Source organism: Urocitellus parryii, chromosome 1 (genome assembly GCF_045843805.1).
Source record: "Urocitellus parryii isolate mUroPar1 chromosome 1, mUroPar1.hap1, whole genome shotgun sequence".
In the NCBI taxonomy this organism is placed as follows: Eukaryota; Metazoa; Chordata; class Mammalia; order Rodentia; family Sciuridae; genus Urocitellus; species Urocitellus parryii.
Genome location: NC_135531.1, coordinates 255687216 through 255712069, shown reverse-complemented (window position 1 = coordinate 255712069; position 24854 = coordinate 255687216). Strand labels below are relative to the sequence as shown.

The 24854-nt window shown below is 41.4% G+C and overlaps 1 protein-coding gene across 3 annotated transcripts in view; it reads left to right on the top strand.

Moving 5' to 3' along the window:
* The window catches only part of Klf7 (KLF transcription factor 7), an 84595-nt gene extending 67589 nt beyond the window's left edge, over positions 1-17006 (top strand). For all 3 annotated transcript variants that reach the window (XM_077803383.1, XM_026394605.2, XM_026394604.2), the window contains exons 3-4: positions 8321-8444; positions 14793-17006. In XM_077803383.1, the coding sequence (XP_077659509.1) occupies positions 8321-8444; positions 14793-14830 (162 nt within the window). In that variant the 3' untranslated portion in view covers positions 14831-17006. The remainder of the gene's footprint in view (positions 1-8320; positions 8445-14792) is intronic.
* The last annotated feature ends 7848 nt before the right edge of the window (positions 17007-24854 follow it).

Below are 24854 nucleotides of genomic sequence, written 5' to 3'. Positions count from 1 at the left end.
GCACGCTTGGTATAAGAATCACTTCATCAGAGGGCTACTGCTGAGAGGGCTATAGGGGATACAAACTATTTAAAGGTCTAAATTACTTTGGGTTTCTTATGGCATTGTTTATGGGTAATATATAAATAAGAGTGTTATCTAAGCATCTACTATGTGTAAAGTTCATGCTATGCTCTGTGGATAAAGGAGAGAATAAGTTAAGTGTCACTCCTGCTCTCATGAAATCTACACTCTGTCAGGGAGAGACCCAAGCACACATGAAGTTTGGGGTGAGATGTGAAGACCAGAGAGGCTTCTTTGAACCCCTTGGTTTAATGACCATTCCCTAAATGCTCCAAGTTCTGCTCCCAGGACCTTTGTACTATTTTCTTTTTTTAACCAAGTTCTTTAATCCTCTGCATTTAATCACTGCTTTCTCCTTTGCATCTTGACTTAGGTAAGCATCACTTCCTCAGGTGCCTGAACCCATACACAGGGATTCTAGAAAAGGATTCAGAGAGAAGGTCTGAGATGGGAACCAGGAATCTGCATTTTTAGCAGTGGTCTGAAGTGACCCTGGTGCGACTGAACAAGGAGGAGAGCCCTAGAGACAGGGAAGGGCTGTGGTTGCATTTGGTGAGATTGCCAGGAGCTCTAAACAGTAAGGTTGACAGTGATGAGAATGAAAAGAAAGTGGTGGAGATGAGAAATTCCACAAGGGTGGAGGAGCAGGGCTCCCTTGCTCAGTCTTTCCTCCTCTGTCTTCTCAGAGCTAGGAAGTACCCCAGGGTTTTGAGCATGGGAGAGTGTGTCTGTCGTTGGTAAGAATATGGTCATGGGAACTCTGGCAGGTAGACCATGGGTGGGCACGGGCCAAAGTACAGAAAGGACCAGCCATGGAGCTTGAGTTGATGCTGGGGTGTCTGTAGAGAAAATATCCTTTCAACTCATGCTGTTCAAAATAGAGATATATTCAGGCCACATACAGAATGTAAAGTTTCCTAGTAACTTCATTTTTAAAACAAGTAAAAAGAAACAGGTAAAACGAAAACTAATAATATATTTTACCTAAATGACTGTATGAAAAATATGATCATTTCAACATGAAGTAAATATGAAAAATTATTAATGAGTTATATTTTACTTTTAACAGCCTATCTCAATCCATAGGCTAGTTTTTCAGTGGTGAAAGTTAAATGTAATCCTGAGCACAGCATTTTTCATAGAGTATCAATTTTTTAACTTTTGATTTAAAATTAAATTTAAAGTTTACTTCTTTAGTTACCTTAGCAACAAGTCAACTGCTTATAGTCACATGTGCTGTACCTACTGTACTGGACAGCACAGCTTTAGGATTATGTCACAATCCTCTTTCATCTCTCTCCATATTCTGCAGGGGTTGTACCTCATTGAGAATGTGGTTTAATTTTGGACTACAGAATTTGAACAGCCATTTTAAGGTGGTGATCTAGTCTATGAAGAGGTAACTTAGGCCAGTCACTGTTGTAGAGTTGTTTCAAGAATTTTTTAAAAATAGAGTAAATATTTGCCTTGTAAAGTGACTGATATTTTGTGTAAATGCAGTAGCTCAGGTCCTAACACCTAGATGGCCTTTGGGTGAACAAGTGCCAGATGAATGAAAAAGCAAAATGGAGCATAAATTTTAATAGAGTACACATTTTATTTTATATAATATCTAATATAAATGATGCGGAAAGACTGGAAACTAAAGCCTTTGTCTTGTCTCCCATCAATCAGCAAAGTGAAAAATCTTGGGGAAAAAAAAAAGAAAATAATTAAGATTTTGGTGGAATTGAAGGGAAACTCAGGCAATTTTCCAAAGCAGACTCAGTCAATAACTTGGTATTTTTTAATTGTAGAACCTACACTCTGAGCAGGCATGGCCAAGCTGTGGAGTGATGTTTACTTGTTACTATGTTTCCAACGTTAAGAAAGCTTAGTGACTTTTCTCTCTACAATGGCTCATTTCCCAGATGGCTTAAATTCTCTAGTGCTGCTGAAAGTGTTGCAGACGTAACTGAAGGGTCTTCACTGATTTCCTCTGGATGCACTGGTGACCCGATAAACCCATTACAATATGTTCTTCTTCCTTTACAATTTGCTTTTCTATTTCTTTTTTTTTTAATTGCTTTTATTTTAAAAATACATGACAGGAGAATGCATCTGCTTTTCCATTTCTTGATCTGAGAAATTTCCGAGTCCTTAATCCAAATCCTGAAGAAACTAGAACCATTGACATACCCAGATGTCTAGTAATCACATTTAAAATAATAACAATAAGAGATAAAATTAGTTTTATCAGAACTTTGAGCATATCAAAGTCCTAGTGTTTTTAGGAGTTGGATTAGAAACTTAAAGTTTTGCAGATTAGAAAATGGACAAAGAAACTTTGTATTAGCCATGTTTACTTCCAGGGAACTACTAAACCTTGAGGGCAAGATTCTGCCACGTGTTCCTATTTCACGCTACAATCTATATCTTTAAAGGCCCATTTCTAGCCCCGTACAGTTGACATATCATTTATGCTCTCCCAGATACAGCTTCAGAGAGAAAAATTTTACAAACGACTTTCATAAAATGACGCACTTTGCCTCCCAGAGGGCACGTTGCTCAGGAGGCTGAGATCCTAGTGTGAGATGGAGGTTAGAGGAAGGTTTTCAGGATCCTTCTGTTTTAGGCTCTGAGAGCTAGGGATGAAGTGGAAATGATTTCTGTTGGGGGAGGGATACTTCATTCGTTGTAGAGGACTACATTTTAATCCCCATCAAAGAGGGATGTCAGGCTTAAATAACCAAGCCCACATTTCTGCTCTTAAGCCAGTTCCCCACATTGACAGCAGCGGTCTGTCCTGCCCCTCTGTGCGTGCTCAGGTCTTTGTTAACAAGTCAGAATGCTTTTTAAATTTATTCAGCGTATTCAGCAGGGTTGAGCAGGCCATATTCTGGTGCTGTGGATATCACAGTGAGCAAAATGGACACCTACATGATGGCCTAGTGGGGAAGCTAGCAATAACACATAAACAATATGCAGCTTAATTTCAGAATAATTAACTGTGGTGGATAAAGTGACTCCATCCACTTTTTTTTTTTTTTTTTTATGGAGGAGAGTAAAGATAGGTCTCTCTCAGGAGAAGACATTTAGGCAGACACCCGGATCAAGAATGAAATGAGGGAGTGTTCCAGGCAGAGGGAGTAGCAAGTGCCAAGGCCCTGAGGTACAAGCCTGTAAAAGTACAGTAGTAGTGGGACTCTGGAAAGGAGAGGGTACTGGAAGGGATCAGAAGGGTAGCCAGGAGCAGGATCATACAGATACCATCCTGTGGGGCCATATAGGCTTTTGACTTTTATTCTGAGAGGGACAGGGAGCTACAGGAAGCATTTACACTTTTATTTCATCTTAACCTTTTTTGAGTTATGAGTGTTCTTCACAGTCTGGTGAAGCCTTCTGGTACCTTTTGCAGGATAATGTTTTTGAATGCATAAAATAAAATCCAGGGAATGTCAAAGAAACCAATTATATGGATATATAATATATTAAAGTCCCTGAAAGGGACACACATGCTATGATTTACATTTTCATAGGATTCTTTGACTGCTGTGGGGAGAATAGACTGTGGGAGCATAGATGGGTCCAGAAGCAAAGCCCCATCCACTTATCCCACAGGGCACTGGCCTCAGAAGCAGGTTGTGCAACACAATCTTGCTGAGTGCAAAAGGAAAAATATATAACTTCTATTTATGTTTAATTTATGATCTTTTTGAGTGCAAGAAGAAAAATGTATAACTTCTATTTTAATTTGCCCTCATTCTTTTTAATTGCTCCATTGAATGTACATTTTATAATATTCTAATATACTGGAGCATTAGCACATTTATATAATTCATGAATAAATCTACATACATTGGAGGTGCATGCTCAGAAAATATTTATGAAAGTGTTGTCTGATCAATCAAATCGGATGATCACGATTTAGGGCGAATGACCCTGTCAGAAACTCAAAAAATGCCACCGTGCTTTAGACCACACTCCATTTCAGATCCATTTTGTGGGAGAGTGTGAATTCTTGCTATGATTCAACCTCGCTAAATGTCAGTCATGTTTCTCAAGCACCCTTTGCCTCTCCTCAAGAGCCCTCATCTGGCTGTAAATCTCTTTACACCTGATTAGACCTACTGTCACTTCTGAGGTGGCACGTCCTCCCCTAACTCCCCGAGGGAAACAAGTTTCCCAAGGTGATTGCCAGGCAGGAAAAGGGGTTCTCAATATCCTCCCTAAAATGCAGGAGGCTCTGGAGAGAGTGTCCACCTCTAGCGTGGTGAACTGGGCAGAATACCATGCCACTCACCCGCCGTCTTGGTGAGGGGCTCACCTTCATTCAATTCACACATCACAGCCTGGGGACTGGACTCCTACTGTTGTAAGTCTCTCTTCTCTGCCTTTCTCACATAGACCACTCTGGAACGCTTGTGTTCATTTTTGAGGTGCAGCAGACTGAGTGTGTGTCATTACACAAGTTGAGCAGGGGGTGATAGTCTGCTTTACCCCCAGGAAGAGTACCTGGAGTGGAGAAGGAGAGAGAGGGAAGGAGAAGGTAGAGGGGGAAGGGCTGATTTTTCAGGAAAGCAGCTCTAGTTACAACTGACCTGCCACCCCACCCTTCACTTTCTCTCTCTGTCTCATAAAGATAGGACACATTTCTTCTTTATTAAATAAAGAAATTCCTTTTTTTTTTTTGATACCAGGGATTAAACCCAAGGGTGCTTAACCACTGAGCCACATCCCCAGCCCTTTTTAAAACTCTATTTAGAGACAGGGTCTCACTAAGTTGTTAGTGCCTTACTACATTGCTGAGGCTAACTTCGAACTCATGATCCTCCTGCCTCAGCCTCCTAAGCCACGGGGATTACAGGCATGTGCCACTGCACCCGCCAAGAAATTGTTTTATAAAGAAAGAAACCCAAGCCACATGCAGAACGAGCAGAAATCTTTAGGTGGGGTATTAAGTTGGCCACTAATGCTTTGTAGCTAGAGGTGGGTCTACCTCAGATCAAGCCACGGAAGCATGCCATTTTGGCCATGCTGAAAATACTGTCAAGAAGAAGTTCACCGACCTGCCTCACCAAGAGATATTGGTTGATGGGACTGGGCACAGAACCTAAACCCACTACTCCTGTGCCCTAAATATGAAGTCATATTCCAATCCCATATATTTTTTCTGTTCCTCTGATTTCTGAACTTTGTTTCAGGCACTACTCCTTCATTTGTCCAGTTAGTTTTTGATTATTTTGACTTTCTTATTAGTGAGTATTTGCAGAAATGGCATCTTAAAGGTAAACTGAATAGACACTGGAAGAGTAGCCTGATAGATCACTGTAGTATAACTTGACCAAATATCAGGGCACAAAGGGGCCTGTCCTCTGTATTATCCTGTGTAGCACCTGGCCACAAACAGAAAACAGTGTAACGTGATAAGATCCTGAGCCACATCAGCTGTCTGCAGTTTCTCCCTGCGTGGTGGCCAAAGGGAAACGGCCACTGGAAGGACATTGACATAGCTCCTGGACAGGATAGTCGATGTGTGCTGGGAATTAACTATGCATCTGCAGCATTTTCTGGGAAATGACGAAAACCTTGATGTTATTTATCAAAATAAAACAAAACAAGACTGGTTAAAAGAATTTGGCAAAAGGAAAAGCAAATAGTTTGAACTGAAAGAAATACTCAAAGACCTTCACTTCAATCTCCTTTAATTTCTCTGTCCTTCCTGTGCCCTTGAAAATGTGGTTTCCTGTGATGGATGGGTCAGTTCGATTGTGGGATTGATTTGGGGGACTGGACGTCTCGGCTTGTTGCTGTAGAGTTTCATGGGATTTCCCGGGAGCCCTTGTTGCACTGAGGGTATGTTTGGTTCCTGAGGTGCCAGGAAACCATAGTTTTATTTATATTTGAACATCTTTGAGAATGGACAGCATTTTGAATTTCTGAAGTCTTAGGTGCCTCATTCTCATTATTATTTACCTATTTTTGTGCCAGATCCACTCGAAATAGCAGAACCTTGTGGGTGATCAGTGGCATTAAGTAAATGATGCCAACATGTCTGTCAGAGAGGGCACCGGGGTCCATTAATTCCCCTTCACTATCCCTCTTATGCAGAACAGACCTAAAGAACACTCAGTTTTTCAGATCCATTCTCCATCAATGTACTAAGAAAATATTAAAAACTTTAAAAAAAGGCTCCCTCCCTGTTTTCCAATATTTAGGCTGCCCCAAGTGAGCTCTTAAAGTTTTTATTGACAGCTGGTTAGACCTTTCTCCCTAACAGCCCCTGCAAACATAGGGGGAGGAAAGGGAATTGAGATTAACTGAAGACCTGCTGGGTTCCAGGCTCAAGCAACAGAATCTTGTGCATGACAACTTACTTAGACTTAATAATAAATACACGTTTATGAATAGACCCACCCGCATTTAGCAGATAAAGACACTAAGGTCTAGAGTCCATAAGAAATTGAGCAAGGTTCCAAGTATGCTGATGACAAAACTGATGTCACACCTCTAGTCATCTACCTTAACTTTAGCAGGTGCAATCTCTTGTACAATTTTGGCTGTAAGGAGCCAGAAGGTGACCTTTTAACACGGCTCCGTGATTCATTTTTTTCCCCCCAGGTTTCCAAAAATGAATGGGTTTCCTCCTGGGCTTCCAACCCTCCTTCATGTCCTCCTGGTTCTCTTTAAAAGAAACGTCGGTGTGCCATTCCTCTTCTCTGTGGGTCTTACAGAGCAGTGGCTCACTAGGGCACCAATTTAATGAAATAAAAATTTCGAGCATGTTTGGTTTGATTCTAGGTGATACAAATAGAGACTGTGAATGCTTTGTAGTCAAGTTTAAAGGGAAGAGAAAGGTGGAAAGAAGAAAGTAGGTCAAGTATAGTAACTGGTAATATCTTCTTAAGGGCTGCAGAGTGAAGATTTAGCTATTAAAAATGGAGAAATAATGTTCCATCCATCATTTGGCACCTCTGTATCCTGAAATACCAAGTTATGCAGTGTGTAATGTACCAGTTATTTGAATCTCATATGTGCCAGCCACTGTTCTAATTAATATATAATGTGTATGCATATTGATTTATCCTTTCCAAACATTTTGAGGTACATACTTTTGTGTGAGGCACAGAAAGGTTTTAACATGCCCAAGGTTAGCGGTTACCCAGGCTTACTCAACTTTGCCCAAGGTTAGACCCGTAGGGGCAGAAGAGCAAGCTGAACTTTGGAAGGTGGCTTGGGAGACCTTAACCACTGTGCTTACTTGCCTTTGGGTGGCAGGGGCTCGGTTTCATGATTTCATGGGGGTTTTAAACATTATTTTTCTTCTTAATTAGAACCAGTCCGAGACACAGTTGGAAGAGCAAATATTTGTCATGTTTGGTGACAGACACGTGATGAGTTAAAAGGAATTTTTTTTTAAAAGAAGGTCTCAGGCAAAGTTATGTCTTTCTCTTCATATTCCTTTATCTGTATTTCTCCTGTGAAAGGTCACTTGAGCACATGTACTCAAATTTCATGCTTCTAAGCAGCTACCCTGTGGCTGAAACCTTGCTCTACAAATTGGCTTCTAAAATATTGTGTAATAATATGGATGCACTGGAGTCATTGAGTTATGGGTTTCCTAACCAGAACTTTGGTGACAGTGTTTTCCAAAAATTCCAGGACTCATCAAGTGATTTTTGTTTTGCTTTCAAATCATGCTCCTCCTTCCTGCCTGTGCCTTCTTTGCTCACACTTACTGGAAGGCACGAGGAGCTTAAATTTGCCATAAACCTGTCTTACTGGGCTGTTGGTCCTGTCGATCAGCTTACCTGGCTATGGTTTGTGGTAGAAGGGGAGGGGACGGAGGAGACTAAAAAATCCCGAAATGGTAAATTACCGTAGATTCTAGAGAAAAATAGAATTAGAAGCATTTGTGGTTCCGGTGAAAATAGCACATTTCCTTTCTGCTTGGACTGTGGGGGGTCTTAGTGCTCCGGGGAATAGAAAATAAATAAAAATTGAACCTTCACAAGTCAAAGGAAATGCTCTGACTCTGAGCACTGAAATGACAGCTTCAGATTTGAAGATCTTGTGAAACCATGTTTGAAGGGTTAAAAAACCAAAACAAAACAAAATGAAGAGACTTAAAAAAAAAAATGTGATATGCCCTGTTAGGAAATCTAGCCTTTTGAGAATGATTATACAGGCTTCTTCTGAGACTGACCACCAGGCAGCACACCCGGATCAGCTGTAGGAGGTTTCGTCACTGACCCTGGTCTTTCCCTCTCTTCTGCAGGTGAGAAGCCTTACAAGTGCTCATGGGAAGGATGTGAGTGGCGTTTTGCACGGAGTGATGAGCTCACGAGGCACTACAGGAAACACACAGGTGCAAAGCCCTTTAAATGCAACCACTGCGACAGGTAAAGAGCCTTAGAAGCTGCTGGGCTAGGGAGGGATGAGGGGGATTTGGGGGCGGGGAGCTTAAATTTGCCATAAACCTGTCTTACAAATGGGTAGATTTAGGAGTGCCTTTTACTTCTCCACCAAGAGGGTATGCCTGCTTGCGTGTCATCAAGAGGTGGTATGAATTCTTGGTTCAGTTAGGCAAGCATTTATTGAACACTAGCTGTGGGCTGGGAGCCGTGTTTGTCACTGGGTATCAACAAGACATTGTTCCCACCCTCAGGGAGATGCTGTGACAAATAATTTTAGTATAATAGGAAAAGTAATAGGGTAGAGAATGGTCACCTGCAGCTGCTGCTTCGGATCTTTTTATTAACATCAATACCGTTTTCCCTCATCCTTCGTAACATGAAAAAATAGCTTGTTTAACAGAAGGGAGGTGAGTTTATAAGTTTTTTTTTTTTTTTCTCCTGAAGCATTATTGGAAATGAATTTACTGGAGAAAGCCTCCACTCTTTGGAGGCCTGGACCATTCCTTCCTCCCTTGGAGATAAGCATGAAGGTCCAAAAGATGGCAACCCTTTGAGAACTGCCCCCCGTAATTCAATTTCAGACCTTCAGCATTTGATAGTGGAAGAAGGATCACGTAGCAACAGATACTACCCAAGTAATAGTATCTGACAGCCCTGGCATTATCAACCAATAAACCCCAAAATGGAGACTCTGCAGGCCAAGGTGAAGGCAGGATTAGGTTTAGACATAATCAAATAATGGGCTTGCATCTGAGCGTGTTATCCTTCTAATCCTATTTCTGTGTTTAAAAGGAAGCTTAAGAAAATTAACCATTTTTTAATGCAATACTAAAGGTCTCAGTTATGATGAGAAAAATGCTTCTAATACGATAAAAGCCCCTGAAAGCCTCAGGGTTCCCCGGCTTGAGCAGCAGCTCTCAGGATGGCAGGAGGGGGTGGGCAGGATGTCAGCAGTGGCCTGGCTCTCCTTGGGAGGAAATGCGATCGTTTTTTGCATCCTGCCTCCCCCATCCCTGTGTCCTGCACCTCCCGCTGGCCAGGCCTTCCTCAGCAGTGTTTATTTGTTTGAAGAGCAGGACAGGGTTGCCCAAGTCTCTTAGTTGGCCAAGTTGTCTGGGTGCTTCTTTAAGGTGCCTCGAAAAGAGCAATTGTGTTTTTCCTCCTCCTTTTTTTTTTCACCCCCTTTTTCCTGAGAAGGCTATTTTCCTCTTATCTTAATTTTTTAAGAACTAAATAAGGATCCTGTGCCTCCTGGAGCTCAGAGATAGACTTCCACCCAGGGCAGCGATCGCCTCCCGCTCCCTTGGAATTCTGTTCTGCCTCCCAGAAACAGTTGTTGATTTCCATCCCACTCCCTAGAAGTCCTCCTGAGTGTCATGAATCAGCAGTTGTTCTTCTGCAGACTGTGTCCTAAGAAAGTGTCTCCTGTGTGGCGTCCTTCATGTTCCAAGTGTCCCTGCTTCACTCCTATTTAGCTGTAGCTAATAAAGAAGCTACACACACACGTTGTCTGTGCTCACAGTCTTGGAGGGAGGGCATTCTGTGACATCAGCCGGAATGAAGGTGGATTCTTTGTGAGTTGTCACAGTGTGTTGGCAGTAGGCACACCACAGGTCACCTACCTGTTTCTGAAGGGTGTTGAGGTTGTTCCTTGGGCCTGATGGGTCGCCATGAACCTTGGAACTAGACAGAGAGTTCTCAGGGGAAATTGACAGGGTTGCTATCCCTTCTCTTCAAATAAACTCACTATTGAGGGAATTTACAACTTCCGAGCAGTCAATGTTTTAGCCTTCCATCTGGCCATTTGTGTGATTTAGGTGGAAAAAGATTCCAAACATACTGGACATTTCAATGAAGGAGTTTTCAGTGATGGGTAATTTGGTTAGTCACTTGATTTATTTTCTCCATCAAAATATACCATGGTTTCTGGAGCTAGAATTGTGCTGGACAGTTGGTACACGAATATACTAGAGTCCTGGGGCACAGGATAGTAGTGCATCTTCAACAGTGTTGGAAAGGAAGGGTTAGGTTCTCATCAGTTTCTCATGACAGGCAGCACCTTGCATTTCAATTGTAGCAGGTGTGCTAAGAATAGACAGGTCTGGGAGGTGGCTTGGGGAACTGGAATGGTCCCAAGCAGATGAAAGGAAGGCCCAGAGTGACCAAGGAGTTGGTATTCCTTAGGAGACTTTTACATTCAGAGACAGCATCTGCAGCCCTCCCCAGGACTGAAGATTGGTACCAGAGGATATGTGCGTGTACTCCTTGCCCTTTAAAATTTGAGCAGACTACCCTATTTAGAAGCTAAACAGGGTTTGAGCTTTCTTTTTCTAGTACCAATCTCACTTATGCTTCTATTTTTGTCCAGAGAAGTTTAAAAAATACATGAGGCATTTTTATTTATTTAGCCAATATTTAAGATTGTTAAATTTCACATGGAAAAGTCTATATTTCTGACTTTGCTGAAAAAAATCGATCTGGACAGTGGGCTCACATTCCCACATGGCCCTCATTGGCTAGAACTGACTAGCCATCACTATCCATTTATGATGGCCACATGATGACATTTTTCCACTGTCCTCACCACCCCTTATTGCCTCCCCCACATGAAAGCAAAGCATTTATTTTCAAGTATTAGCCAACTTGCTCTGTTGTTCCTCTTACCAAAAGAGCAGTATTTCTTTGTATCCATGCTTAACCTGAAGTGGGAAAAGCCCAAGAGTGCTGTGGGTTTTCACATGTGGCTCACTACACTTATATGTCTTATCTACTTGACCCTTGAAGACACTGTTTTTTGTGACCTCTGACTTCAGGTTTCAGTTGGGGGAAAACCAGTAAGGTGACTGTGCCATTTCCTTACCATGAGACTGAACCACGAAGATCACACAGTGACCAGTTGCTAGAGGGATGAGTCATTTTGCAGCCCATAGAGCATGAGGCTGCTAATGGTGGTAAATAAGATTCTGCTTCCATTAGAGGAATATGCACAACACCGTCCTACCAGCTGAGCAGTTATATTCCAGGGGCACTGCTGTCAGGGTACTACCTGAGCTCTTGGGCAGTGTGGAGGGGGCATTTTGCTCTTTATGTCAGTGCACTGATAGGTAGTAGGAAATGCCAGCCAGTATCTCAGCCCATTAGACCCCTGGTAGATAGCTGTCAATACCCATGTGACCATACTGTGCCTTTTTATAAGCAAGAAAAGTGGTTGTGAGGTTTGACTAGTCCTCTGTAATGTACAGATTTCAGGCACTAAGAACCTTATTTAAGGTCATCTGGCTGCTGTATAGTTGTAAATGCCCTCTGGAAGTCTATTTCCCTTAAAATTATTTGATTCTGTGTTTCTAGGTAGTGAGTTTATCTATTAACTTTTAACTATTACTTTTTAACTTTTACTATTCCTATAAGGAATTCAGTAAGTATAAATTAATAAATAAAAATTAATCATGACTAAATATCTTGCTGATGTATTAAATTAAAAAAAAAACTCTTAATGGTAAGGAACCTGTTCTAATTCTAAGCATCATGTATTTCCTAGTATTTGAACAAACACTGATGCTCATTTGATTCAGTTCCAGTTCATATCAAGTTAAAGATTTGGTTTGATTTTTTTCTATTTCATTTTCCTGAAAAAGATGGAAGGATAAAGTCAGATGCTTGCACATGTATCACTAGATACCCAGTAACTGGCAAAGGCAGACTAAAGGTGAACACATACAAGACTGAGCAATGCTTTCAAATAAAGTTTTGTATCAAGAATGCTATTTTCCTGAAAGTTCCCAGGGCATAGAAAGGAAAACAAAGGGGTTTTGCCCACTGCCAGGACCTCTTCACTTCTCAGCATCTCAAGTCCCTGTGCCCTCTTTTGGAAGGGCAACATTCCTGGTGCCTACTAGGATACTGTCTCTCTCTGGTCTCAACCGCTCTGGCCCAACCACTTAACCTCTGGGTTACATTCTAACTGCCACTGTAACCAATCTCCACACATTTAGTATCATGTTTATTCACAAATTGACTCCCTTACCATTCTGTGAGTTAGAAGTCCAACATGGGTCTCTCTGGGCTGAAATCCGGACATTGGTGGGGCTACATTCTGGAACCTGTGCTTTTTCAGCTCCTGGAAACTCCTTTTCATTAGCTCATGACCCTATCTCCTGTCACCCAAACTGCTCAATCCTTCTCATGCTGCCATATTTTGAGCCTCTTCTTCAACCCCCTCTTCTATTTTTAAGAACCCTTCTGGTGACTTTGGCCCATCTAGGGAACCCAGAATTACCTCCCTACTTTAATGCCAGATGATTGGTAAATTTATTTTATACACAGCCTTAATTCTCTTTTGCTATGTAACTGCCCATAACCACAGGTGTGGGGCACTCACTATAGATGCTTGCAGACCACAAACTCCTTAAATGGATGGCTCAGCGATTGTTGTCTCAGCCTAAAAAAAGCAGATGTAGCTAAGAGTATGAATTCTGGAGCTGAGATCTCCAGGGTTCAAATCCTGACTTGGCCACTTTCTGATGAATATCTCATCTAGTACTTGAGATAAGAATGGCATTCTTTTTTTTTTTTTTTTAATAGGTTGTTGTCAGGATGTTAACTTTAAAAAAGAAATACCTAAAAAGAGAAATTCCCAACTTGGGTTTTTTCCTTTAGGTTCTTGGGATAAAGAGAGGTGGGAGGTAGAGAAAGAAGGAGAAAAGAAAGTAGGAGAGCTGGAAAGGGAACAGGCAGTGGGCAGTACTGAGCTGTGCCCAGGACAGGACAGAGTTGTACACCTTGGAAATTCAATCCCCAGCAGGCTTTTCCTGTGTACCAAAGATGCTTATCACCATTTTATAGCATATCAGATCTCCTTCATTGCTATCTCCAAGGGATTATCCAAATAGCTTGCCCATACTCAGTCAGGGCCTGAAAGAGGTGGCTGCAATTAACATTGTTATTTTTCAGTACGTTATTGGTTTAGGTGATATTCTGCTGAAATTTTCCAATTCTTCTGTGTTTTTCATTGTACCTTTGTCCTGTTTTGCTTCATTTCCTTGGGGTTCTATCCTGCACGTGAACCTATTTAAGGAATGGACATAAACAGAGGGTGTGGAGAATGTTGGGGTCAGGGGACAGGGTGGATTTTTTGGTTTGTTTGTTTAAAGAATGAACAAACACAGGGAAATCCTGCTCTGAACAGGAAACCCTGCTAACCTGAGCAGGGCAGCTTGCTAACATCCTAACAAGAGATTTGGATGGTGGGAAGCCTGGGTATGTTCTCATAGGTAAGGAAGTAGCCAGTTTCAAGAGGGAATTCAGAGGGAGTTCATACAACCAGAGTCAGGCATGATGGCTCTCTTACATGCTCATTTAACTGGGATTCCAGTGAAAACCTTAGATTACAGGCTGTTAGGATATGGAAATGCCCACGCTATTAGTCATAAGATAGAGAACTTGACTTGGACTGGTGTTAACACACACTAGGGGTGTGCATTAGCTTAGATAACTAACAAGAACAGAATTAGATTTGTCTTTATGCTTGGCTGGACCCAGGTTCTCAGACATTGTCATGGGGCTCTTTCTTAATCTTCCTATCCCCCGGATCCCTTTTCTCTCCATTCACTTGCTTCTCAAGCAGGCTCTTTCCCACAATGGCAATATGGACACCAGCAGCTCTAGGCTTATATCTTAGCAACTTAGCAATCCCAGTGGAAAGAGAGCTTCTCTTTTCCAATAATTTCAGCAGCTGTCTCAGCTTCCTCTCATGGGGCCCCATGGGTCATGTGACTGTCACTTAGCAGATCACAATGGCCACATTTCAGCCTTAGAAGGAAGACAGCCCCATACCATCAAGGATACAGAAGGGTGACAATGTCAGAGTTTCACTCTTCAATGACATAGTCTAATTCTTCTTTACTGTATTTATAGTATTTGATCATGACACATGTTTTCAAAGTACATTCACATTTGCTTCTTATTTAATAATTATAATTATGATCATGATAGTTAATGTGCATTGAGATCTTAATAGGTGTCAGGTAATTGTCTAAGTACTCTGCATAGATCACTTTGTTTAATCCTCACAACCAGACTATAAGAATAGCGCTGGGGTTATCCCCAGTTGACAGTGGAAATTAAGGCATAGGGAGCTCTGTGAGCTCAGAGTCACACAGCTGTGGCAAGGGCTAGGATTTGAACTCAAGCCACCTAAAACCTGAGTTGACCTTCCCACACTCACTTCATGTGTGCCATTTTTTTTTTTTTTTTTTTTTGAGCGTAAGGGGTGATGAAGGTAGAATTCTTTGCGTGAACCTCTCTAATACCCTCATTGTTATCTATATGTTCTAGGTGTTTTTCCAGGTCTGACCATCTTGCCCTCCATATGAAGAGACATATCTAAAAATCCTAAAGGCCAGAGTTGCCATGGCGCCGGCCAATGTTGGAAGGAAATGCCGTGAGGCAGGGGGCTGGACTTCAGGCGGGGACCGACTGCCTCGCAGAAGAAAGTTCTCACTTGTAAACCTCTGTGTACACACACACACACACCCTCTCACACACAGACCCACACACATCCACGCTGTCATGCACTCAACTATATTTAAAGTATATACGTCTATTCCTTATGCCTTGCCCTAGCCAGATGGTAGAAGGCGAAGACGGAGGAAACCAGGTGAACTCAGCAAGACAGACTGGCTGCTTACTTCAGCGCTATTGGAATTCTTCCCACTGTTGCCAATGGAAAGCAAAGCAAATGGATGTGACGTCTCTGCGGGTGGACGGCAGTACGAGGGGCTTATTTAACTCGCTTCTCAGTGCAACTTGATAGGAGAATACACCGGCTTAAAGTTGCAAATGTGTAGCACTAATGTTTCTTTTTAAATAGTTGGGGGAAAATGACCTAGAAAACCAAATTGCAGTTTGGTAGCCAAAATTAACTCTTGGTTTATTTGTCCTTTGTGTGTGAAAAGTCCTACTATTCCGTGCGTCAGACTTCCTCACAGAACTGTTGATGGTTTTTTTTGGTTCTTCTTAGTACCATTGAGATCTTTCGAGTCGGTACCAACGGCCTTAGCGGCGGCAGACTCTGGAATAACACCTTACACCTTTCTGGCCTGCATTTCTCTAGACTTCACCCTCAAGGGAGGAGTTTTCTTTTCTTACTTTTTGACTCTTGCACACCATATGCACTAGGGATTCTGGAAACTTCTAGCATGACTGCAAAGTGGCCAAGAGAATAAAGTCCTTGATGATAAATCACAGTATATCCCTTGAGCCTCACCTTTTTGCCAGTGCTAGATTTTTTCTTTTTAATCTCTGTTTTTTGCTAACGAAACTTGAAAAGCTTATTTGGAAGCTTAAATGTTTTATCTTTTCTCCATGGACTAAGCCTCTCCAGGACTCCTCTCTCTTTCTCTCTCAGCACCTGGATGTCCAGCTCTCGAAGCAGCCAATCAGACGGGACATCACAGTTCCCTCATCCTCCTTGAGGCCCGATGACCTCAGCTCGTAGTGATCAACCACTGTGCTGTGTGTCATTGCTACCCTATAACCAGTCACAGCATAGATGTCGCTAGTCTCAAAGGGCAGCTGCGTATTTAATCTAACTCTGGGTTCTGACCTGACAAAAAGCCAAAAAAAAAAAAAAAATCACTCTTTCCAGGAGTGGGGAAAACTGAGGATGCCTCCTAAGTCTAGTGGCTTCACAAAACATCATCCTATCTTCCTCTCTCATACCCACTGAGCTCATATTACCCACTTGTTAAAATCCACCACTCAAAATGCCATTGTGGGAATGAGGGTTGACTTTAAGGGGAGGTTGGAGGTGTCTCTCTTGGGATGTTTCTTGGGGTTTGGGCTAGACCCACCATGCCTTGTGACCTAGAGCACCCAGGATCAACAGAAGCCTCACACTACTCTGCAAGCTGGCTCCGAGGGGGTTCACATTCCTCACCTGTCATCCCACACACACATCCAATATTGGTCTCTATCTACCCGCATTCTTAGCTAGCTGGCACTGGCCTCAACTCCAAAGACTGCCTTTAGGACCATTACATGGCCTATGCAAGCAAGCGGGGTGGTTATTAGGACAGATTGTATATTTTGTATATTCTGGGACCATCCCTTCAAGACACGTGTAACAAACAAACATGGCATTTGGTCCACACATGGTTGCTGCTCCTCATACCAGCTGGCTCCCCTCCTGCCCTCCTTTGACTGTTTGACTCATTGACTGTTAAAATGCCACCCCATACATATTTGGGATGCAAAACTGAAGTCTCTCAAAGGAAATCATAATCTAAGGAACACAAACACATATATGACAGCAACCTTCAAGATCCTTGGCTTTTGGGTTTCCAGCTTTCTGCAAACTTTGCTTTCACTGCAGTGTTGAAGCTACTCGTCTGAGGGTCAAGGAACCTCCTTATCACAAATGCTGTAGCTGCCAGTTGGACACTTGGGGCGTTTTGAGGTCTGGCCCTTAGAATTTTCTTTCTCTTTTTTTCTCCTCCTCCTCCTCTTCCTCCTCCTCCTTCTACTTCTTTTCTTTCTTTTTTTTTTCCAACTTAGACCAAAAAGAAAAATTAAAAAAAAAAACAAAAAAGAAAAAAGAAAAAAAAAAACCCACCCTAAACACACAGACACACACACACACACACACACACACACACGTACACACAGACATACACAAACAGATTCTGTCCATTTGCCGGAGGCAATTATATATATGTTAGTTGGAGGGTATTTTAAAAAATCAGTTTTATTCCAAAGATTTAAAACTAGATATGACTTAGAAACAATTTCTGGAGCACTGTTTGCTGACAATCTCGTAGTCCTCAACTGCGTTTTGAGTGTATTCGTGGCCAGTCCATCAGGGCATCCCATGGGATTATATTTGAATGTGTGGTGCATCCTTTCTGGAAAAGGATGTGTGAGGGACCTTGAACCTCAGCTGTATTAAACTGTAGCGCCTCCAGTCAGTGCACTAGACGAAACTTTAGATGCCCCACATTTTGTTGGTTCGTTCATTTTCCTTTCTGTAGCAGCCTCCAGCGCCAGCGCACGCACACGCCAGTGATGGCCTGAGCCATGGCTGCCACGATTTACCATGTTCTCCCCTGAGCTGGAGCTGCTCTTGCCTCTCAAAATGCTATTATTAAGGGTTTATAATACTTAATTTAATTTTTGAACTGACCAATGCAAGGCTCTATTAAAAAGAAAGTTTAAAAAAACACAAAGAATGCAAAAGAGTAATCATTGCTGTTTGCTCCCCGTTGTCATCTGTGGTCTCATTTGAATGTGGCAGAACAAAGGCCCTTTGGTCCTCATCAGTGTCTGAAATGTTTGGTTAACTTCTCTCTCTTGTATCAGTGAGGTCCTTTGTAATCTGCTCCTGACCTTTCTCAGAGCAGAGTGAACTGAAACACCACGATGGTGCTTGCTTGCTTCAGTCCTATGCTGACTATGAGAAATGGCCTGAGAATTCGGTGGGTGCTAAGTGTATGGCTTTGAAACTGTTCTTCTCTAGCCCAGATTGACACCTGTGAATGATAACCAGCCCTCGCTGTGGGCGGGGGTGGCCCCGCTCATTTTGGAAATGGATTGGTGATGAACGGTCCATCATCTCTGATGTGAACAGGTTTTCCAAGAAAGAATCGGAATGTGTTTGGCTCCCTAGAGGGAGGGCTGGTTATTTTTAGCAGTGCTTTTTTTTTTGGTGGACATTGGAAACACATTCAACCCCTTTCTCAATTAAATGGTTACCTCCTAACATTCCAGGGATCCCAAATTTGAAAGGAGAAACCTGGCATGGTGTTTCTGTGGATGTCCTCTCAAGCACGCTCGATCCAGGGTTCAGAGTCTGATGTGTTTCTAAGCCACTGACAGTTTTCTTTATTTCAAGTTATGCTTCTTTCTCCTACCACATTGGCTGTAAGTCAGAGATGTGGAAACCTGAATGATAAAGCTGCTCCTAGCTGCTGGCCTCCTGTCCCCTGTTGGTTCACTGCCCCAGCATATGCCTGGTGGTGACCCGAGTATTATGTCCAGATACAGAGGCATTTGGATTCCATGACAAAGCTGCATTTTGTAAAAATATTGAAGACCCCAAAATGACCTTCACGCTGACCATTTCCTTCTCTCTATGTGCTTTCCCTTGCAAAGCCCTTCAAATACCCCTTTTCTCAAAGTCATCACCTCCCCACCCACACCTTCTGTGCCCTTTTACATCTTGATTGCCTGATTATAACAGGGTAAAAAGACAGCCAACCTCATGCACGATGAGCAGAATGGATTTCTGGTTTTAAAAAATCTTCTCTAAAGACAGAGAAAATTTTTTAAGAACTTAGTTTGGGATAAGCTTCCAGATTATCCATGTCTATTTACATCAAAGGGGAAATAAACAGAGTTTTGGGGTGGTTCATCCAGAGCATTCAGAACATTCTGCCTGTAGCCTTCACTCCTGCGTTCTATGGGAGAACCGGAAGAAACAGATTCAAATTGCAACAAAACCCAATGATTAGTTTTGATGGCTTAAAATTATTTCCTCCATGGAACTCACTTTGTAAAATAGAAAATATAGTGGGAAGTGCTCCTGTCTTCTCCTTTGCATGAGTTATGTTTAGGAGAAGGAAGAAAGGAGGGAGAGTCGAGAGATTTAACCCAATTGGACTACAGAAATTGATTTAACCCAATTGGACTACAGAAATTGTTTCTTTCCTCCTTTATAAAATCAAACAAAAAAATCTTCTGAGGGCCAGCATTTCGGGCCACAATTTTGCACCCCAAACATTGCCAAAGTGGAAATTCAGTGTGTAAAATCTGGTTGAAATTTACTCATGGAAGTTTTTCCTTCCATTTTCTGTACGTGGCAGGAGCAGGGGCAGGCAGGAGGACTCAAATTATGGATGTCTGGATTAAATTTCGGTAAACATGGTGATATCTCATCTTGGAAACTAGAGGGCCTGGCCGGAGGATACATCAATGTCTTTTTCGATGGCCTATTTTCCTCTTGGAGGACTTTTTGAAATACTTGAGATGGGACAACAGAGATGTGTGTCAAAGGAAGCAAAAACTGCTTGTAAATAATGTGGTATCTCATGACTAACTGAGGCTCCAGGGTTTCTCTTGCTTAAGTCTCCTCTGTTGGTTCCTATAATAAATCCCAGAAGGGGGACAAATAAAGCTGCAGTTAACTTTCTTACGCTCATCCTTCCAATATTATAGTACTGTATTCTTCAGGTGTTTTGCATTTACATATAAGTCCTCGGGAAACAGGTATCAAAAATGAGAGAGAAATCCTAGGCTGTCACTTCACCAGTATCCCAAACCAGATACTCTTTTCAAACAGGGCTCCCTCTCAGTGGTCACGAGGGAATGTTGATACGTTCTTGGTTGGGGACTGTTTGTACAATTTTTTTCAACTGTGAGCTTTGGAATCGTAAATTGCTTTGACTCCAGCTTCTGTCTACTGCCATAAAAAGGACCCCACGTCAGAATAATGAGGGTGGTATGTGCGCACGTGCCTGGATGGGCGTTCGCATGTGCCGATTGTACCTTCGCAGAAGGAAAACAGGCTACTGACGTTTAGGAGGAGTAGCCACCAGTGCCTAATATCTTTTGGGGGGGGGGGAATGGATGCTTGTAATTGCCAGTATATCAAAACCACACTGGGAGTTAGTTCCACAAGGAGGGGAGGGGCAGTGGGTGGAGAGAGGGGACATTTATATCCTAGGCCTTTAGACTGGAGGCAGATGATTTCTGCAAATCTAGGTCCTGAAGGCTTTGGGGCTCATTGGCTGGTTCTTGACCTTTAAGTTTTTTTTTTTTTTTTTTTCCCCCAGCATGCATATCCTATCCAAACCCTGACTTAGTTTAATTTCCTTAGTTTTCACTTCTGCTTCATTCCAGGGAGGAAAAATACACCTGTTATGGCCAAGATTTCCTTGCTAACACAGAGGCAAAAATAAATGTTTAATGTTTTTTGAAGCCTCCCCTTCCATTCACAACCCCCCTGCAAGCCCTTTTCTCCCCCACTACTCTCACCATGCAACTTCCCCGGCCACCACGACTTTATTTGAAATCTTGATCATCTTCTTCACAGTTGCTTGAAGAAATTTATTTTTGCACTATACATTTCCTTTTGCCAGATGTGTCTAACAAGTGTGTTTGGAAAGACCTACTCCCAGCCCCTCCCCTCACCCCGCCTCCCCGTCACATTCTCTCAGGCCTTCTCTGGTATTTATAATATATCACAGAAGTACCCAGTCTTATAGCCCTCGGTTATGCCTTTTTTTGACATTTTATTTTTTTTAAGCTTTTTATATATATATATAAATATATTACTTTGTCAAGTTTTTTTGCTGTACAAAAGTCTTAAGATTTAAAACTATTATTTGTATTATATGATGGTGGTATGTTAATGTTACAAAATTATTAATGAAGAAAAAATTTATTTTTGTTACTGGTCTGTTTCATAATTCTTTTTTAAATTGGTATATTGTAAGATATCTATGCAAAAAATGTTATGTGACGCATTTTTATTTAAGAATGTAATATGTGTAATAAACAGTAGAATGTGTTTGGCCTTGGAATGCCTTACTGTATTTCTCCTTAGCTTATTTCATTGGGGAAGAAAATCCTCAAAAAGACACAAAGGAGGTCTTATATACCTCTTGGGAATTTTCTCTCATGGAGAAAGGAAGGGTGAAAGATATTTGGTCATTTTTCTTTGTTTGGGAGGATGGTATGTGTATGTGTGTATGTGCGTGCACGCATGCATGAGCGCACACACACATGGGTGTACATTATGGTTTCAGTGAGGTAGCTCTGTGTCCAAATAAAGAAGGGACACTGAAGGCAGCTTATTTCTTCAAGAGGAGAATAAAAGAGCAAATAGTTGAAGATTATGAAAAGCAATATTTTAGAATGAGGCAGATGATAAGATGTTATTTGTTTAGGAGGTTGGGAGAGGCTATTGAAACCGGTTTATTTGGTGAGAGGGGGCCGTTTGTTCTGGAGTAGTGTTCAATTGGAGCACATTTGGAAAGGATCATTTGAAGCAGTTGTGGAACAAGGAAGAAGGGGGAAGATTAGGGGGAATAATGAGGTGAGGGAGAGGGGGATATATTTATAAGAGATGCTTGGTAACAAAGTGGGGAGGAAATGACTAGGCAGGGCAGGTAAACTAATGCTCTGCAGAGTGCTGAGAGGTAGATACAAATTCAAGCAGCCTTAGATTCCAAGAGGGAGATGAAAGGCCTGGGCAAATTCTCAGAACCCAAAAGATTGCTACTAAAATCTTCTCTTCCACATACGACTTTCTGGAAAGAACATCAAAGTAGAGAGGAAGGTGGAGCACCCAACGGGTGGTGTTATCCCAGCATCCCTTGCCCAGCTGATCCCCAGGAGAAGTGGTACCATTAACTGGAAATAATAAGCACATCGTCCCTGGGGGACTTGGTACTACTTGAGCTTTCTTCTTGTTCTTTGGACTTACCAAAGCAGACATGAGGGTAAGAAGCCTATATCCTTAATCACATGAATCTGGTGAGAAACTTCCTAATTTTCACCTTTGGCCTTGGAATGCCTTACTGTATTCCAATGGCTACAGAGACTGAGCTGGCTGCGTGTGTCCTGATATTTCTTAAGTCTCTGAACAGGAGAACAGGTGTAAGGAAAGGAGAGAAGCTTGGGAGGAAAGCTGAGTGACGGTGTCCTCAGTGATAAAATAGGAAAGAAAACATTAAGTGCCACAGAGGTCGGAAGAATGGTTTTGAAAATTGTAAATATCAGCTGCTGCATCTCCTGAGCAGGTAAGTGAGTTGGACATATAGTCATCCAAGCCTGACTGACATGAAACCACATGATCCAGTGGGGAAAGCACAGCACTGAGGTCTGCTGACCTATTTCCTACTCCCTGGCCTCTCCAGGACTAGCTGAGCAATTTAATTCTCATAACCAAAATCATTTACCTAGAAACTTCTTTGAGCAAGGAGGGTTAAGATAGCTTTGCAATATACCTAGAATAAATCTTATTATTCTGCTTCCCTGACTTATAAAAGAATATCAAATTGGACATTTTAGGGTCTGACAGACAACCTGTGCTGTGCTGAAATGTTAAGAGTGGTAAGTCTGATCTAGGTGGCATAAGGAAAAGAGATGGTTTACTTAAGTGAACATTCTAGAAGACTAAAGCATCCATATTGAGAGATACATATTTTGATTAAAATAGAACTCAATATATGTTACCCACTTACAATCTTTTGAGCATCCATTTTTGTAATACAATGTAAATTCAGGGGTGACTATAGACCATGGGGTTGCTTGCCCTATTGGATAGTTCTACTTTCCCTGTGGTGTTCTCTCTTTATGGAAGCTGCAAGAAGCTCTATGTCACCTTCTAGCAGTATTTATCTCCTTGTCAATCAGCACATCAAATAAGCAAGACTGGTAACCTCTTAAGTGAAAACAACAACAACTGTAATTGGCATTCAACAGACGGTAGTCTGAAAGTGTAACCTGGGTGTTCCAGGCAAGTAAGTTCCCGAACCTTGTGACAGCTCTAATCTGAGGCTGTGATGGGAATGCTGGGCTAATGGAAAGAAGCCTCATAAAAAGAGTTCAGTGGAATTGATAAATAATTTAGTATTTCTAGCTCATCTTCCACTTATAGGTTTAGGATGGCAGATGGCTAAAAATTTTTAACTAAAACAATATTTTGAGGTTACTGATAGGTTATGGCTTTCTGGTTTATCCATGATGAGCAAATTCACAATTTCTTCTGCAACATTAAATATTCTACCTGAGATTTTTTAAGACTCTCAATATTGATTGGTTTGAACGTATTTATTATTTCAAAAAAATCCTTCCAGATCATAATATAAACATATATATGACCATACTATATTTTAAGATAATGGAATGACAAAGAAATAACAAGTTTTTTTTTAAATGGTGCTGGGGATTGAACCTAGGGCCTTAGCATGTAAGGCCAACACTCTACCAACTGAGCTATATCCCCAGCCCCAAAGAAGAAGATTTTTATGTTTGTATAGAAGTTTTCATTTTCCATACACTGAATTTGAGCGGTCCATCAAGACTGCACAGATTGAATAGGTATTTTTTACCACGGTGACCATTTGCCCTCTCAAATAGGGAAACTGAGGGTACAGGAAGATAAATACTGCTAGAACTCATTTATATAAAGAATCTATAAAAGTTGAATTTATAGAAGAGAGTAGAAAAGTAGTTACCAGAGGCAGGAGGTGGAATAGTTAGGGAGATGTTTATCAAAAGATACAAATTTAAGCTAGGCAGAGTAAATTCAAGCACTGTATTGTACAACATACTTACTATAGTTAATAACAACACATTCTTAAAACTTGCTAAGAAAATAGTTTTTAAGTGTTCTCACCACAAAAAAATGAGAAGTATGTGATATAATACATGTATTAATTAGTTTTCTTGAGTCATTCTATAATGTATACATGTTTCAAAACACCAGGCAGCACACAATAGATACATACTATTTGTCAGGTTAAAAATAATTCATTAAAAAATAAATAGAGGAACTGGGGTTCAAAGAAAGTACATGACTTGGTCAAATTCCCATGACAAATAGTGGAGCTGGCTTGCAGGGTCCCCTGATGCCAGATTCAGCAGACTCTCCTCTGTCTCTCACTGCTTCAGGATAATCAGGAGCTAGCTCAATGCTTATGTATGTTTGTTTCCAGGCGTTAAGGTAACCAACAGTAAAGTTAGAATTGTCACATGCTAGAATTGGAAGGGAGTGTGGATATGTCTGTCCTTCAATGTCACTGAACTACATTGAGATTTAGAAAGTTCCAACTTGCCCAAGGTCATATAGAACATTCTTTGTAGAACAGGACCCCACCTAGGGATGTTGATATGCAGTAATGCTCTACTGGTCTTGGCAGTGTTTCTTAAACTTGAATCACTTGAGTGTGACCTTTAAGATTCTTGTGATATCCTTGCACTGGTAATTCTTTCCTTAGTACTTTTCTTTAAACTGATACACTTTTTAAAACCCTAAATACAGGTTCTAGCTTTGATCTAAGCAAAAATAGTCTCCAAACTACTGGCTTGATATTTTCCCTTTAAATATAAATGACAATAAATAACTCCAATGTTACATTAAAATGCTCAGTTATGACTAGTGGTACTTAAGAAGCATTGTTCTGTACCATTCTCTAAAATCTATGCCTTACCATTTCTCTTTGGCTAATTATTTAGTCCATATGATGCTCCTTGGAGCACATTTCAAATTGAATCTAAAAGTAAGTGCCTGTGAAAATTTAATAAAGACCGATTTGATGACTGGCAAGTTACTTAAGGACAGAGGTCTCTTTGGAGGAAAGAGAGTGTGGCCTGTGAGTGAAGTGAATGTGCAGT